This window comes from Dendronephthya gigantea, unplaced genomic scaffold (assembly GCF_004324835.1).
Source record: "Dendronephthya gigantea isolate DGI-Jeju-01 unplaced genomic scaffold, DenGig_1.0 000324F, whole genome shotgun sequence".
Lineage (NCBI taxonomy): Eukaryota > Metazoa > Cnidaria > Anthozoa > Malacalcyonacea > Nephtheidae > Dendronephthya > Dendronephthya gigantea.
In genome coordinates, this window is record NW_021163334.1 from 23,144 (window position 1) to 39,351 (window position 16,208).

At 34.3% G+C, this 16,208-nt stretch overlaps 3 protein-coding genes across 4 annotated transcripts; 1 reads left to right on the forward strand and 2 right to left on the reverse strand.

Moving 5' to 3' along the window:
• Positions 1–1,571, reverse strand: LOC114541929. Its single transcript, XM_028561723.1, has 3 exons — positions 1,469–1,571; positions 707–922; positions 1–112 (listed from the first exon to the last, which is right to left on the reverse strand). Exons 1-3 carry the CDS (start codon positions 1,569–1,571, stop codon positions 15–17), a joined length of 417 nt encoding a protein of 138 aa, XP_028417524.1. The 3' UTR covers positions 1–14.
• Positions 1,572–4,565: 2,994 nt separating this feature from the next.
• On the reverse strand, positions 4,566–8,268 carry LOC114541940. Of its 2 annotated transcripts, none has more exons than XM_028561732.1 (7): positions 8,005–8,268; positions 7,240–7,382; positions 6,606–6,722; positions 6,167–6,287; positions 5,705–5,904; positions 5,285–5,498; positions 4,566–5,101 (listed from the first exon to the last, which is right to left on the reverse strand). In XM_028561732.1, exons 1-7 carry the CDS (start codon positions 8,252–8,254, stop codon positions 4,980–4,982), a joined length of 1,167 nt encoding a protein of 388 aa, XP_028417533.1. In that variant the 5' UTR covers positions 8,255–8,268; the 3' UTR covers positions 4,566–4,979. The 2 variants fall into 2 exon arrangements, with proteins under 2 accessions (XP_028417533.1, XP_028417534.1); XM_028561733.1 differs by having other exon boundaries at positions 7,631–8,054.
• A 325-nt stretch (positions 8,269–8,593) lies between these two features.
• Positions 8,594–10,768, forward strand: LOC114541930. The gene is made up of 4 exons (XM_028561724.1): positions 8,594–8,787; positions 8,904–9,011; positions 9,757–9,969; positions 10,634–10,768. The coding sequence occupies exons 1-4, from the start codon at positions 8,602–8,604 to the stop codon at positions 10,766–10,768; spliced, it is 642 nt and encodes a 213-aa protein (XP_028417525.1). The 5' UTR covers positions 8,594–8,601.
• The last annotated feature ends 5,440 nt before the right edge of the window (positions 10,769–16,208 follow it).

A 16,208-nucleotide genomic window follows, 5' to 3' on the forward strand; every position in this document is an offset into this window, starting at 1 on the left:
ATTAGTTTTTCAAATCACAAAATTTTGCGCAATACGTTTCTTGCTTCTTCTTCATTTGGTGTTAAGCATAAAACATTCCTGCCTTCCTTCATGGCTGCAGCAGCTCCAGCAACTGAAACAGTCATAAAAAAGATCAATTTAGTTGGAATGTTATACTGCATAACATTTAATTATGTTTTTTACGGGAAACTACTTTAAAATATACTGCGCGAATAGGTGAATAAACTGAAGGAAGAAAGCTAGTGATCCAATGATAGTGTAAAGTTGCATAGTGGGACACAGCTAATCAACCTTATCATTTTAGCTCCCATATTGAAAGGTTTCAATTTTGCATTAACAAGAAAGTTTCTCGAAATTTTTGTCAACTTGACGAAAAGCCTAATTAACATTTAAATAAGACAAAAGAAATTGTCTAAATAAAGTTCAAAGCGCTGAGATAGTTGAATAAACCACTACGAACAGAAATGACCTTCACCACTGACTAGATGATTGACTATGTCCTTTGAATCCGCCACCCATCAGAACAGTGTAAAGTGAAACTTCACAGTAAAAGCGGTTAAGTTAAATTATTTTTTTGTATCAACGATTAACAACACGATTGCACCTGTTGTTTCCAGATAATTCATTGTAACTAGTCGGCAGCAACAATGTGAACAGTGCATAAAAAAATTATTAGTATTTCATCAGTACTGGTATAATTGCATACCTTGTGGCGTATTCACGTCAAGAATCCAATCGCCTGGTCTACTGAACATTTCAACTACAGAATGCCACACCTCCAACTCCTTGTGCTCTTGACTTACAATAATAAAATTCTCAGTGCAGGCAGTGAAATTAAAATGATCTTGCAGCAGCCGTTGCCCAGGCGCCGCATGGTAGAGGAGAAACCCCTCTACAGCCCGTACCATACCAAGGCTAGGACCTGTAAAATGCAGGAACAATGCGTCAGTTAATTTTGTTGTATGCATTCCAAAATACGGTTACAGTTTACAGTAGGTATGCTTTTATGCGTGTAAATTTGACGTATTTTCGAGTGTACGTGAATTTGAACTTCTAATTTTACAGTTGAATGGCAGAAATAACAAACGCAGACAAGTTTAACTAAATTTTGTTACAAAAAAAAAATATAAAAACATTGCATCGCAAGAACCTCTAGAAAATACCAAGATGCTATTTTAACAAAATAATCTATGGTGAGCAGAAACCCAAAAGGTGGATTAAACAAAGTGATTAAGGACCTTACGATTGACAATTACACCAGACATGCGGCTAGCTGCAATCGACAAACTATTGAAGATAGTATTTTGGGGCCAATTATTAGATGATAGAGCTTCGGGCAGTTTGCGAATTAAAATTGAGGCATAAATTCTCTACGACAGACACGGTTATCCCTTTGCCGTAAACGTGAACATTAAAATCTTACTATTTTAAACATGAATACATTGCCCGTTAATATGCTAATATATACCTGATGGTTTAACTCCTTTAACACATGCGAAACCAAGTTCGCAGATTCCACGGTGTTCCTCGATCCATTTTTTTATTTCTATTAATTGATGGATATCCCCCATTATTGCTACGTTGAAAATGTGGCACACACCAAAATTTAAACGGTCCACTAGGTCCAGCAAACTGCAGCAAATGTTGTCACATCATTTTCATAAAAAAATCATTGTGAAAAAGAAAGTATTGTTCAGCATACACCTTTTTCACAATTATCACAGTTGTACATATACAGTACTATTGGTGCATTAGGTCAATGTTACATCACTATACTGTACCTGATGTGGTGAAAGCTTACATAAGGCTAATGAAAATCCTTTTTCTTGCCCTTATGACCCCTTGCTGCAGTCCCAGTTGGTCAACACACATGTGGACAACGCCCCTTGTTCCCTGGTCCATCAGAAATACATTGGTTGATACAATTAGTAGCTGGTCTGATTCCTCGATGGTCAGACTCTTTTGCAGATATTCCAAGTATTGTCTGAAAATAAGGTTGGTTTCATCTTTTTCCTAGTAAATAGAAACACAGCTCTACTGAATGTGCGAAACACAGGAAAATGTTTGCAGACTAAAATGGTCATCGAATAGGTAGCAGAATTGAAAATTGAAATCTCCCAAGGAACATGTAGCAGGGCTGATTTAATGTTTATTTTCAAGCTACTAGTAGTTTGAAATGTTTCTAGTAGTTTGAATTATTAATTTAGAAGTCAGTTCAAATACTCAACCTCAGCATAGAGAGAAGAGCGGATATTTTCCATTGTACAAACCTGGATCAAAATATCGAACTGCCTGATATAATACATATACTGTATACTTACTGTAAATTTCCTTAACTGGTCAACGCTGAATTTCTCTCCCAATTTTGCACTAAGGAATTCCAATTTACATCCAAGAAATGAAGAAATCACTTTTTGGACAGGCTTCAGTACTTTGCACTCCTTGCACACTAATTTCAGTTCATCCAGACTGTTACTTTGGTCAGCAACCTAAAAAAAACAACAGATTTAGAATGATGATTGGATTTAATTTAAAGGGCACAATTATATTTTAATAAACTAAGTGGTTAATTAGTAAATAAAATTTTTAACGGATCACAGAGAACGCCTTCCAATGAAATTTGTCATTTTCCAAACTTTAAAATTCCGCCAAAATTAGCCAAATTTTGCTAAATTCTGCAGAATTTTGATTTTTTTCCGCAAAAATATCTTTAAATTGCTAAATTCCACGCTTGGCATTTTTGCACGCTAAATTGAACAATTAGAATGTGCCGGGTTTTATTGGCAGCGCGCGACATTTTCTGAAGAGTGGTAATGAATTTGTCGAGCGGAGAATTCCTTATATTCGGCTATGTTTTTCCGGAGCGCTTTCTTCGTGAGGTGTTTGGGGGTATAATAGTGTTATAGAGGGTAACAAGAGGTTTATTTTGATATCAATATTGCTATGGTAACGGCAAATGTTTTGCTTCAAGCGAGCTTCTTGTCAGAGGCATTTGGCGCAAATGGCGTCGTGCGGAAATTAAGTTTCAACAACCGCATATTCGGCTTGTATAGCATTCTTTGTGTGAGTTTAGTTTTGTACGTTTTTGGTATATTTTACACGCCAAGGAACCTATCTAAAATCGTATGTTTTTTTTTGTGACAAAAATGAGCTAGGAAACTCAGAATGGATTTTAGAAAGGCATCTCATTCCCGTAGATTCAATGTTGGGGAACATATGCGCAACAAAAGACTTGCATGGCAATCTGTGGAGACTAAGCAAAAAAAAAGCAAAATGCGTATCCCAGAAGCTGAAACGTATAGATGATAAGATAAGAAACGTTTATGCGTTTGTTTTTATATATTTAACTTGTATATTTCGTGTTTGACTTGCCATCTTTCTTGTATATGATATGGACTTGCGGCTATAAACCTGATCGACTTAAATTTCCATACCGATTTTCTATATTTCTGGGCCATTTTGCCTTTTTAACTTAAGCCTATTGTATGTTAATACAATTGATAAATTTGGTATATGCATATATTTTTCCTAGTTTGCTAAAATTTGTTGAAAACTTGACATTACTCCACATTGTGAGATGAACTCTCAAAAACCTAAATTTATGATCTTTAACTCACTGAGCTTCAATGCTACTAATATATGTTTTTTATTACCTGCTTAACCCAGATGATTTTAGTTGTCAGTTAGGAAGCCCTGCAGTGTAATGGTTCGCTAAAAATTAGTCAATATTTATTGTATATTTCATATTTGTCAATATTTAACTCATTAGGCTTTAATGCAGTAAATGCACTCACATGCAGTGTATACCCGGCTTATCTAATGCCAGAATGATTGTACTTGTTCTACTGAGAAAGCTCTTTTTCAGCTTAGTGGTTAACTAAAAAATCTTACTAGTGCAACATCTAAGTGCAACATACTAAACAAATCCCACATGATTATATTTCTCAGTAAGGTTACTCTGTAGCTACAATATAGGAGTTAATTTATAAATAACAGAATCGAACATTTCTGAAAGATTACCCTTACGAAAAAATCCTATAGGAATTCCTATAGGAAATTCCTACAGGATATTCTATAGGATTTTCGGACGTTTCCAATAGGAATTGTAACACGAATTTTGATAGGATTTCCTAAAGGAATTCTTATAGAATCCTAAAGGAATTCCTGTAGAATCCGAAAGGAATTCCTATAGAATCTAAAAGGAATTCCTATAGGATCCTAAAGGAATTCCGATTAAATGCTAAAGGTATTTATACGGAATCCTAAACGAATTCCTATTAAATGCTAAAGGAATTTCTACGGAATCCTAAACGAATTCCTATTAAATGCTAAAGGAATTTCTACGGAATCCTAAACGAATTCCTATTAAATGCTAAAGGAATTTCTACGGAATCGTAAAGAAGTTCCTATAGAACCCAAAACGAATTACTATTGAATTCTAAAGTATATCCTACAGGAATTCCTGTGGAATCCTATGTTAATTACTATAGAATCCTAAAGAAATATTTTGCAAATGTCTGGAGTTTACCAATGGCACAAATATAAATAATAATGAGGATACCTTCTTCTAATGTTAACAATAATTTAATGTTGGGCCTGTCCTTTTTTCTACAATACTGACATGGGTGTACATTACATATATAAGCCTAATAAGGCCTCGTTTACACTATACTGGAATGTTATAGGAGTGGGTTACATCTAGATATTGATGGACTGTCAGGATTTTTAATGTCAAAGACTGAAAAAATTATGGCAAATCTGTCAAGCTTACATATGCATTTGCTACTATAGTCATTAATTGCTTCTTTAACGGCAAACGAAAATCTCGTGATGCGAGGCGAATCCGGTATAGTGTAAATAGGGGCTAATTTAAATCAACAGATAATTTAAAATAAAGCAATAGGATTTAAATAAATACTGGTACATATAATATATTACCTATATATGGGTCGTATAAATAAACGTTTCATATATGATACTTAATCATTTTTTTGTTCAACAATTTTTTGCTGTTTGCAGCACTTGATAATATTGTTTATCTTCGTTGTCATCAGGTTCCTCACTTCTTTTTGAGTGACCCCAAATTTCTGTTCCACATAACCTAATAAATTAAAACAAATAACACATTCCAATTAATTTCAACTTGTGCAACTGTTTCATAGTAGTTGAAGTTTCATAAAGTTGGAAAATCACATCACATCACAAAAATAGTTTAACATTTGATAAAATTTTGTTCATAAAATATAGTAAAAATGAACAATGATTAAAATACTTATGTACATACTGCAAAGACTATCCACTTTCTCAGCATCAAGTTGGGGCTTTGCTTCTCTTTCTTTATGTGCATTGCACTTCCGGCCAGTCACAGAATGTGTGCACAGCACCTCCCTTGACCAAATTATTGGAAGTGCTGAATAAACAAAATCTTTGGCAGATAGTTTACTTGATAAGACTCTCTTTTGCCCTTTGCTTATTTCTACACCCGGACAAAGCAGGATCTAAATGAAAGCAATAAATGATAAATATAATTTCACTAACAGTGGTGCCATTACAAATGCTATTACCTCCAACCATATTGTCTGGTATAAAAATTGGTCTATTGTTGTCACATAATTATATTTGAAGAAATACCAGAAACATTCTACTGCTAAATTGACTGAACACTCAGTAAATTATTATGCGTATAAATGTGGACATGACTTACACTGTCAGATTCACTGTCTGAACTGGAAGCTTTGTTAGCAATGGTAACAGTTGGTGAAGATGGACGTTTTGAAACATCTTTAATTGTGTCAGGGGCACCAATCCCCTGCTGTTTGCATTTGAATCCAACTGAAGCTAACTGATCCAATATTCCCACTGAATGCTTTAGTTGGGTAACAACATCTTGTAAATTTTGCATATCTATAATATAAATCAATCTTAATTAAGTAGAGAAAATTGAAGCTAAAGTTTTAAACATATAAAAAGAACCATCATTATAGTTAGGCTACTTATTAAGTTTTTAAAGCTTGTTATAAAGACTTCAGCTGAAACATTTTGGTATAATATATTTAATATTATCTTTATAAAATTTCAGTAAATAATAATCCTGTTTCAACACATTCTGACTTAGATAATCAAATTAATATTAATTTTGAAAAACTGACATATGATATCATTGTACCCTTCATATCAGCAATTTGTCTTTTCAATGACTCGATTTCCCTGTCTTTCGCATCAATTACTCTTCTCATGTTATCTACCTCTGACCCAGATTCATCATCAGAAGATTGTGGAGAATTGCCCTTTATGAAATTAATAAAAATAATTATTCCATCAGCATTTCAAACCTATACCCAGAATCAACTAAACTGGTGCATTCAGGCTTACAGGTATTTAACCTGAGCTCTTAAATTAGTCCTCTTAAGTAGTTGTCATAAAAAGCAAGGTGGAAATAAAATTGTAATCTTTTTAAAAGGAATAGGAATATTTTATTTATTTATATAATGGTGCTAACCCATAAAGTAGCAAAACTCTTCACTTGATCAGTAAATGATCTGGTGTTAATTATTGTCAAATGCTCATAAATATATACATATACAACATATAACATGTATCGGTACCTCAAAAAAAACATTAGGCTGCTTTCCCCTCACTTTTTCCTTCAACATGGCAATATGTTCATGTGACATAATGGAATTTGTCACCTTCTTTTTGGCAGTTTTTTGCTTCTTTGCAGGCTATATTACAACATGAAAATACATGTTCATGTAAGACACACCCTCAATCTACAGTACAAGGCTATATGTTTTAACACAGAATAAGGGCATTAAATATACAAGATCAGATAAAATATTTAAAGTGGGTAAAATTGAATAGCTCTACCAAAACTCAAAGTTTGCTTTTTAATTGATTCAAATATTTGTCTTTTATTTATCAAAAACTCACAAAAAGAAATTATTCCATTAATTTACAGGACATTTCAACTGAAATAATGAACAGTAAAATTCTCTACTGATATAGACAGACTACAGAGTAAACTTGCTATATACACTTGGCACATCAATGCTCAAATCTGCCTATTAATAGGTTAAAAACAGTAGTTCCTTAACTAATAGGACTCTTCCACTGGCAAGGATGCAAAATTGTTCAGCACCAACTTGATAGTCAAATATAGCATTTTTCTTATATATAGTCAATAAGTTATCGTCAGACAAGTTCGCGAAGTATATTTAAATAAAATAACAAGAAACTTACTGCTTCTAATGGTTGTTTATCATCTCCATAATCTAAGCGATCACTCCTCTTGCCATTTCTTTGCCCCCTTCCTCTTGAAGGTGTCTGTGTTGTGCCAGTGCTTAGATAATTTTTCATCACCTCACAAAGGCAATTATAATCATCTGTTGGATGGAACAAGTATGTGAGGATCATGCTACAATAATTTTGTTTTGGCTGAAAAAAAACTTATGCAACCTTGAACGTTTACAAGTGTAATAAAAGCTGGAAGTGTGGTGGCAATTGTATTGTTATAAAAAATATAATTTTTTTAGGGATGCAGTATAATAGAGCTACATTCAGATATCCTAATTGAGAAATTTGGATAAAATAAATTTATTAAACTTTATAAAACAGATCATATACACTGCACCTTCTAGATCGGTAGAAAACAAAGTTTCTAAACATGGCAAATTTATGATCATTATGCAAGCTTCTATATATAACACATCCTGTGCGTGGAATGCGCGCCAAATTTAAATAAATAAACCGGTAGTAAAACGACAGGCTGACGCCATTGCCATGACCAGCTATATAGAATAACATAATATACAGCTGTAGTTGAATTATTTTCCGTCTTATCAAACAAATAATTGTATATATCTATAGATTTCATCGCGTTAATATTAACATAAGAATACATAACATACTTTCAATAATCTTTCAAAGACTATAACAGAATGTGTAAAGTCAAGCTTGCCAGGGAATTAAAGCTTACCCTACATAGCTACATAAAGTCAAACTTACCATGGAATTTTAGTACTCGAGCAGCGTAGGTTTTAGTTGCGCATCCTAAATCCAGCGGGAACTTTCCATGCTTGTTAGCCCATTTTGAATAGTCCTTCGGCTGTACTGGCCAACGTACTAGGATTTCCTTCTTCATGACCCAATCGTTGTTGTTAAAGGAAGACTCATCCTCGCTTATCATCCAATGACTTTCCCCCACATCACAGCTACTGTCTTCACAAAACTCGTACATAGCAAATTTCATCGTCATTTGGCAAAAATATTGCTTTAAAGTTGAACTTTTTTATCGTAAATATAAAGGCAATCGAAAGACGCTGAAGTATTGAATGTCAAGTGTCAACGCAAATTACGCATGTGGGCCATGTGGCATGCATGGAGTGCTGGGAAATGTAAATGAGGTCATACTTGAAGACATTGATTGGTCACAATCGACGCGTTGCCATGGGAATATCCAATCAGAAATACTGATCTGATTAGTTAATGACCACACTGCCACAATAACACAACGAAAAATTCCACAACAATACTGCTACTGCTCTGAAAGATATTTTATGTTTGTATGGCGGAAACCTTAATTATTTCTTAAAAGTCTTTAAAATGCCTCATAGGGGCCCATACAAACAATACGAAGTAGATTCAAGTATTGCAGTTCCAAAATCTACTTTACATGACAGGCGTAAACGGCGTTTAGTAGAGGTTAATATTGATCATCATGTCGAAACTCATCCTTATCCTTTGGCTTTGAATAATGAACAAGTATATTTCGATGATTACGATTTGCAGGTACAAGCTTCGCTGATATATATTTAGCGTTTATGTAAGAATGTTCTTGTTCAAGTTTACTTTGTGAACAGGGTTAATAAAAGTCTAATAATTTAAACCCTTTATAATTTTTACAGGATAACCATGCTCCTGACCCTGAATTAAATGAGACAGAGGCCCATGAACCCCAGGGGGAGGACCTTGATAATATATTTGATGAGGCAGAAACTGGAACAAATATGCAGGTACATATATGTATGGCTGTTCTAATTTTACACTTGTCAAAACATCACTTCACCTCTATTAGTCAAAATGTTTTATTGATATTTTTAAGGCAAGTCAAATTTATGTGTGAATATACTTTGACTGAGTTTTAAACCTGGGTGACATATAGCTGGCTATATATTTCAGTGTACCTTGTGGTGTACTCTGGTGTATCCACTCCTGAAGTCAAGCTTAAAATTTAAACAGTTTGTTCTTGGATTTTTTGACCTGGTCTTGAAATGAGCCTGGGGCTGAGCATTTTCACATGGGGATGTTTCGACTCCAGTGAACTCAAATAAGACTGGAAACCCTCACATACCTACAAGCATGTTCTGCCATCTTGAGTCAGAGAGTGTGCATTCCAGTCTTATTTGAGTTCATTTTTTTACTCTGGCTTGTTTTGACATGGCTTGAGATGTATTGACCTGGGGATGTTTTATACACATTGAAATGTTGATATAAGTCTTTTTTATGTCCCTAAATGATATTGTCACACAGTTTAGTTACAAGCTAGTGATGATCAGCATTTTTGAATTGATACCATACCACTTCGATACTTGTATCAATACCAAACTTTGATACCGTGGGGATTTATTATGAGTAGTATAATTAGGAGCTGATCAGTTCTTGCCTATTTAGGCTGCTAGTCTATTAATCTCTCGGTTTAAGCGTTTGGTGAGACAACTTTAATTGAAATAGCCTTTGTTTATCTTTTTCCTTATTTAGCAAGAAGGCTTACTGAATGAAAACCCTCTTTATCAAGGATCTAATGTTACTACAGCACAATGTCTCCTTCTCGTAATGTCGTATGTAATCAGACATCATCTTACACATGAGGCACTACAAGATCTGTTGGTTCTGTTGAATGTTCTTTTACCAGATTCTATACCAGCAACGAAATATAAGTTCTTCAAAGCATTTAATTGTGGTTTATTTCAGGTAAAATATCTACATGTATATATATATGGTTCTGACGCATGTCTATATGGATTACTGTATTTCAGTCTGATATAAAATTTTGTAGTAACAGTGAATCTCAATGAGATCTTTGCCCCATGTATATACCTCCAATGAGATCTTTGCCCCATGTATACCTAAAGCCGGTTTTTCAAGGAGCTCTGGGTTAGCTTGTCCCCAGGTTAACTTAGAAAATTAAAAGTAAACTTTCTGACAGCCTGTTTATAAATAGCAGTTTACTTCTCTGAAGTTTTGTTTAAAAAATAAACAGAGGTGTTAAAATACGCAAGCTAAAACAGAAGCCCATATTTTAACTGAGGGTTAGTCCTAATCCACCTTTGAAGAACCTGGGCCTGATTATACGCTTTATTCAAAATAAAATATCACTGGAGTTAAACATAAAAGTGAAATAATATATAGTAGGGCACATAAATAGTACTGGTTCAGTTAAACTAATTGTTGCCGATAACTGGACTAACATAGCAGTAGATACTAATACTCTAGTTTAACCTACATGGGTTTTTGGGGACCTGAGGCGGTCTTTGGTTAATTATTCAACATTTTGCTTCACAATCACTACATCAGGATTCATTTAAGATGGCCTTTTCCCAAAATACCACTGATCAAATTGCTTTTCACTTTTCAGATTCACTTCTATTGTCCAATGTGTTTGTTTTACCTTGGTGAAAGCAGAGTGGAAAGAAATTGTGAATCTTGTGGGGAACTATTTAATGTGATGAGTGTACCAAGAACGGCAACTATTTCTTATATCTACCCATGAAACGTCAGATTGAAGACTTGCTTGGTGAGGAAAAATTAAGACAACATTTAATGAACCGTCTCACTAGGAACAAAAATTCCACGGGTGTCATCTCTGACATAACATCTGCAGAACTATATGGCAAGTTAGCAGAGAATCATAACTTTTCTGGCAGTCATGATTTATCACTAACGTGGAACACAGACGGACTGTCTTTGAATCGTCTAATTATGCAATTTGGCCAGTGCAAAGTGCAATTAACGAGCTGCCTCCTCACTTACGAGAGAAGCACATCCTTCTGCATGGCCTCTGGTTTGGAACAACAAAACCAGCTATGAACACTTTTCTTAAGCATTTATTGAAGAATGCAAATCCCTTGAGACAGTTGGTCTTAAGTTTGAAATGATGGACAGCAAGTAAAGGTTTTTGCGCACATTCTCAGTGCCGATTCACAGCAAGAGCCATTGTCAAAACTGTAAACAGTTCAATGGTAAACATGGATGTGACTGGTGTGAGTTTCCGGTGAAACTATTGATAATGGTGGTCCGCCAACCAGATATTATCCTTACAGAGGCCCTCCAAAGATGCGAACAGCTGAAAAGCAAGTTGAATATGGTCTTCGAGCAATCCAAAAGGCGAGGATGTCAAGGGAGTCAAAGGACCATCCGTTGTTGGAATTCTACCTTCTTTCGACCAAGTTCGGGGTAAAGTATACTTAATTATTTCCCAAAAGTTCTTCCAGGGGTCTGTGCGTCTAGTAAGCGTCAGTTACGCCATAGCTAAATGGTAAATTAAAAATATACTGTACATGTTTTTCTTCTTTTGGTAGATTGATTTTGATTGCGTTCTTTTGTTGCCCAATAGTCTTGCCCAATTCAGGGACCCCTTGCCAAGTAGGGTATTGCCCGGGTGCCTCGATAAAGCATGCATTGAGCATTATGTTTTGTGGACTAGCACAGAACAAACTTTGTTAACTCTTTAAAAATATATGTATTGCAGGGGTTGCTGTTGACTTCATGCATTGTGTCTGTTTGGGTGTCACGCGTCAGTTTGTAAACATGTGATGGATAGTCGACAGCATGAGAAAAGTTTCTACATTGGTAGAAGTGAAAGAAGAGATCAAATGCCCGACTATATTCTATTGAAGTTCCTGGGGAAATGAGCCGTGCACCGAGGTCGATTAGTGATAGAAATCACTGGAAAGCATCAGAGTGGAGAGGCTTCATTTTCTACAGTCCTCGTTATACTCCGTGGCATACTTCCATCAACACATCTAAAGCATTTCTTCTTGTTGTTTTTACGGCGTGTACTCTCTCCTTGGTGATTCCATCACGGAAAATGATATCAATTCTGCAGAAGGTTGTTTAACAAAGTTTGTTATTGAAGTTGAAGAAATTGTATGGCTTGAATATTGTACATTCAACGTGCATCAGTTGATCCATCTTGCTCAGTCAGTTCGAGATTGTGGCCCTCTTTGGTCTTCTGCAGCGTTTATTTTTGAGTCGAACAATCACACATTGCAAAAAATGTTTCACGGTACGCAACATATTCCGAGACAAATTGTAGAGACATACGTGATTACCAAAAGGATTCCTGTACTTGCTAAGCAATACATCAACGATGAAAGTTGCCCCGCTGTTTACCAACTGTTTCAGAAGTTGAGAGATGTTAAGTCTTTTGACAACGATGTGTCCCTAGCAGAAGGTGTTCGAGGTGTTGGCAAAGGAAGAGCTATCCAGCTCTCTGCATCACAAGTGCTCGCTGTGCAAAATTTGATTGGTGTTGAAGTGAAAAAGCGCTGTGGCTTGATGTATTCCAGATTTGTTGCAGATAAGAAATTGTACTCAAGTATACATTATGTTCGAGCAAAGAGACATGTGAACAGAAATGTAGCATTTGAAACATGGCCAGTATAGATACGGTATATTGTAGGTCTTCTAATAATTAAACCAGAGTGTTTATGCACTATGGAAGAGTTGCAATACTGCAAATGCAGTACTTATAATGTTGTGTTGGTTCAACCAAAGATTGAGCATGGTAGAGCGCTGTACAGAGACCCCGATTTTAATGTGGAAAGCTTTTTCCTGAGAGAAGTAGAGCCTGCTGCTGTACAAATAGCAATTTATCCCAATCAAATTAGGAAGAAGTGTATTTTGATGAAATTGGAAGGGAAAAAATACTTTTTTTCCACTTCCTTATGACATCAATGACAATTGATATAGATAGGATGTAAATATATGTAAATAGAGATATTGTAGTGTACGTAATGTAATTTTTAGCGACACGTTTTCCATTTTATGTATGTTATATATGTACAACACTTTTGAAGAATGGTAGATAATTAAAATTTCCAAACCTGGGTTTGTTTTTTGTTGTTTACCACTATTCTACCTATTTTAATTACCTTTGATAAGTAAGTATTACAAGATCGTCAAGCACTATATAGGCAGATAAAATTGTCAAAAAGATGGACGGGACATGTTTTGAAACCTGATGGGTTGATTTTAATCCACTTAATAAATTTCCTGCATCACATTTTTAACAGACATTAGCTGTACTAGTAACTTGTTTTATAATATCTCTGAAGTAATAACAAAATCGGGGATTTATAAATAAGAAAAATGGGTGACACTATTTACCCTGAAAAACCGGAAATTCCAATCAAAAAACATGCTGTGAGACTACTATTATGAGTAATTTCGAACAGAAATTTCGGAAAACAAGGGTGGATTAAAATCGAATTACTATGAAATATGCACAGGAATTATAACAGGAATATTAGTGTCCATAGGAATTTTTAGGAATATGAATATCCTATAGGAATTTTAATAGGAAAATGAATATCCTATAGGAATTCTCATAGGAATATGTTCCTATAGGAATTCTAATAGGAAAATGATATCCTATAGGAATTCTAATAGGAATATATAATATCCTATAGGAATTCACTCATAGGATATGTATATCCTATAGGAATTCTAATAGGAAAATGAATATCCTATAGGATCTAATAGGAATATAAATATATCCTATAGAAATTTCCTATAAAAATTGATGATTTCCTATACGAATTCTTATAGGATCCTATAGGAATTTTTCGTAAGGGTAGATAAGGGCCTTTAGTGGGTTTACAAATTTGGATTTTAAAAAGGATTTGTGGCAACTTTTTAGCATATGAATATCTCGGCATGTCTTTGTCAACACCTAATCTACATAACAATGTCTCACAAATATATTAATATGCTTATAGCTTGTGATTGTAAAATCAAAATATGCAAGGATAGCTCAAATAGTGTTATAATTAATGTCTTTTACATGTGAATTAATAATTGATGATTGATTGCAGAATTGATATAAGTTTTAATGACTGGTAGTAATGTTTATCATGATTCATTCTATTTATGGCATGTGTCATACTCCAAATTGATGCATAAAACAAATACCCTGTCATGATTGTGATATTGTTTCTTATTAATGTCCAATATATTTTATTAATATATTTGACTATGTAAACATACACCATTGTGTATATGAAGAATTTTACTATAAAGTAGAAATATTTAGCACTGTTATTAGTTTTGATTATTGTTCTGATTAGTTGCAATGTCTCAAATGTATTTACAATATAACAACACTATATAAGTGGGCTTTAACCAACAATAATGTACAAATGTAAAATATACAGTAACATACTAACTGTGTATGTAAGCACACTGGAATATGCTAATACATCTTAATAACAACTCTGAACAATGTCGGCCGCACAACATTGAATAATCCTGTTCATAGAATATTGCATCAACCTGATCGTTTTTAAAGCGTGCCACTGGTTACTATAATAGTTTGACAAAGTATTGAGATCAGTACTATTAGTTTTGAATAGTGTTCTGGTTACTTGCAATGTCTTAACCTAAATGTATTTACAATATAACAACGAATATGAACAGTAACACTTTACTTAACTGTGTATGTTAAACACACAGGAATATGCTATGCATATGTTGCACACATCTTGATTATTAGTGTATTAGTTTTGTAATTTTTGCATGAAGTATGTATGTTTGATTTCTATTTTTAAAATAGATATATTAAGACGAAACTTGTGTTGTAAACCCATACTCATTTGTATAAACTCTTTCAAAGCTCCATGCACTCCACTAGTATTCAAGTATCCACTAGTATCCAAGGGTTAAAAATCTTAGTGCATTCTAGTTATATTTTTCTGAAAAAGTGCTGATGATTTTTCTTTTCAATGTAGAATCTTAGAGGACCATTGCAGCCTAATGATAGACAATGTCATGCAGTACCATTTAGTTGTTCATGCATGAAAATCAAAAAGAGGACTATCAATACATTTTAAATTTAATTATTGTTTATTTATCTTAAAATGGTGGCAGAAGAAAATTGTTTTTTTCATCAAATTGTTGGCGGTGGCTGTGGCAAAAAAAAAAAATTGTGTTTGGTTCTTGAAATTATTTGAGTTGTTTGATTTACTATCTGGCAGCATTTTGATTTTCTGACTGGAAAAGCAACTGGACAAACTAGTCATTAGAGGGAAGTTCACATTCACTATATTGTCTGTGTTTGCCTTCAAAATATTAGTACGTAAATCTATGATTTTGGAGGCAATATCCAGCTATATAAGGATTATTACCTTCTTATAGTTAAAAAGGAATATAGAGCTTTGAGATGGTTCTTAACAGTTGTGAAAACTTGAAACAGTTGTGAAAAAATTACTTGGCAGATTCTCCATGCATGCAAGTGCATAGCTTGAACTTGCTTAACACATGCCCCGTGACAGCCTCCGCATTACTACACTCACGCTCAACTGCCAAACTCTCAATTGCCTCCTGAACTTTTGTCAAAGAGTTTGACGGCTGTTCAACGGCGTTTTCGTTGACTTAAAACTTCTTCCAACGAAAATCTCACATTTGAAACAGCCGCCATGTTTACTTAATCAAATATTCTTGGGCGGTACACCACTGACCCAAATGAACGTGGCGCAAACATTTTGAGGGTATACCGCATGCCATATTGAATGGCAAACTAGCGATTTCGCATGCAAAAATGCCAAGCGTGAGAACAGCTGGTCAATAATCAAAGGGAAACATTGCTCAGGAATGAATGACTTTAGCTTATGTGTAATAATTGAAGACATGCAGTGAGTTTGCATAGATGTGTTTGTCTTCTTCCATGAATATTTTTATTCAACTACTTCTGGGTTCATACAAGGGCTTAATTTCATTATCTGAGCTCTATCGGATACTTTCCTAAACTTGCCAATTGGCAATTTTTAATTAAGTCCTTGAAAGACTTGTTTATTTGAGCAAGGTATTGCACAAACCTAGCAGTACTTTGAAAAAACTATTTCTGTCAGATGTAAACGTATGGCATTTATATATTTAGTATGGCCACTAAATAAGTAGTTTTAATATTTTGAACTAAAATAATGTATAAGAAT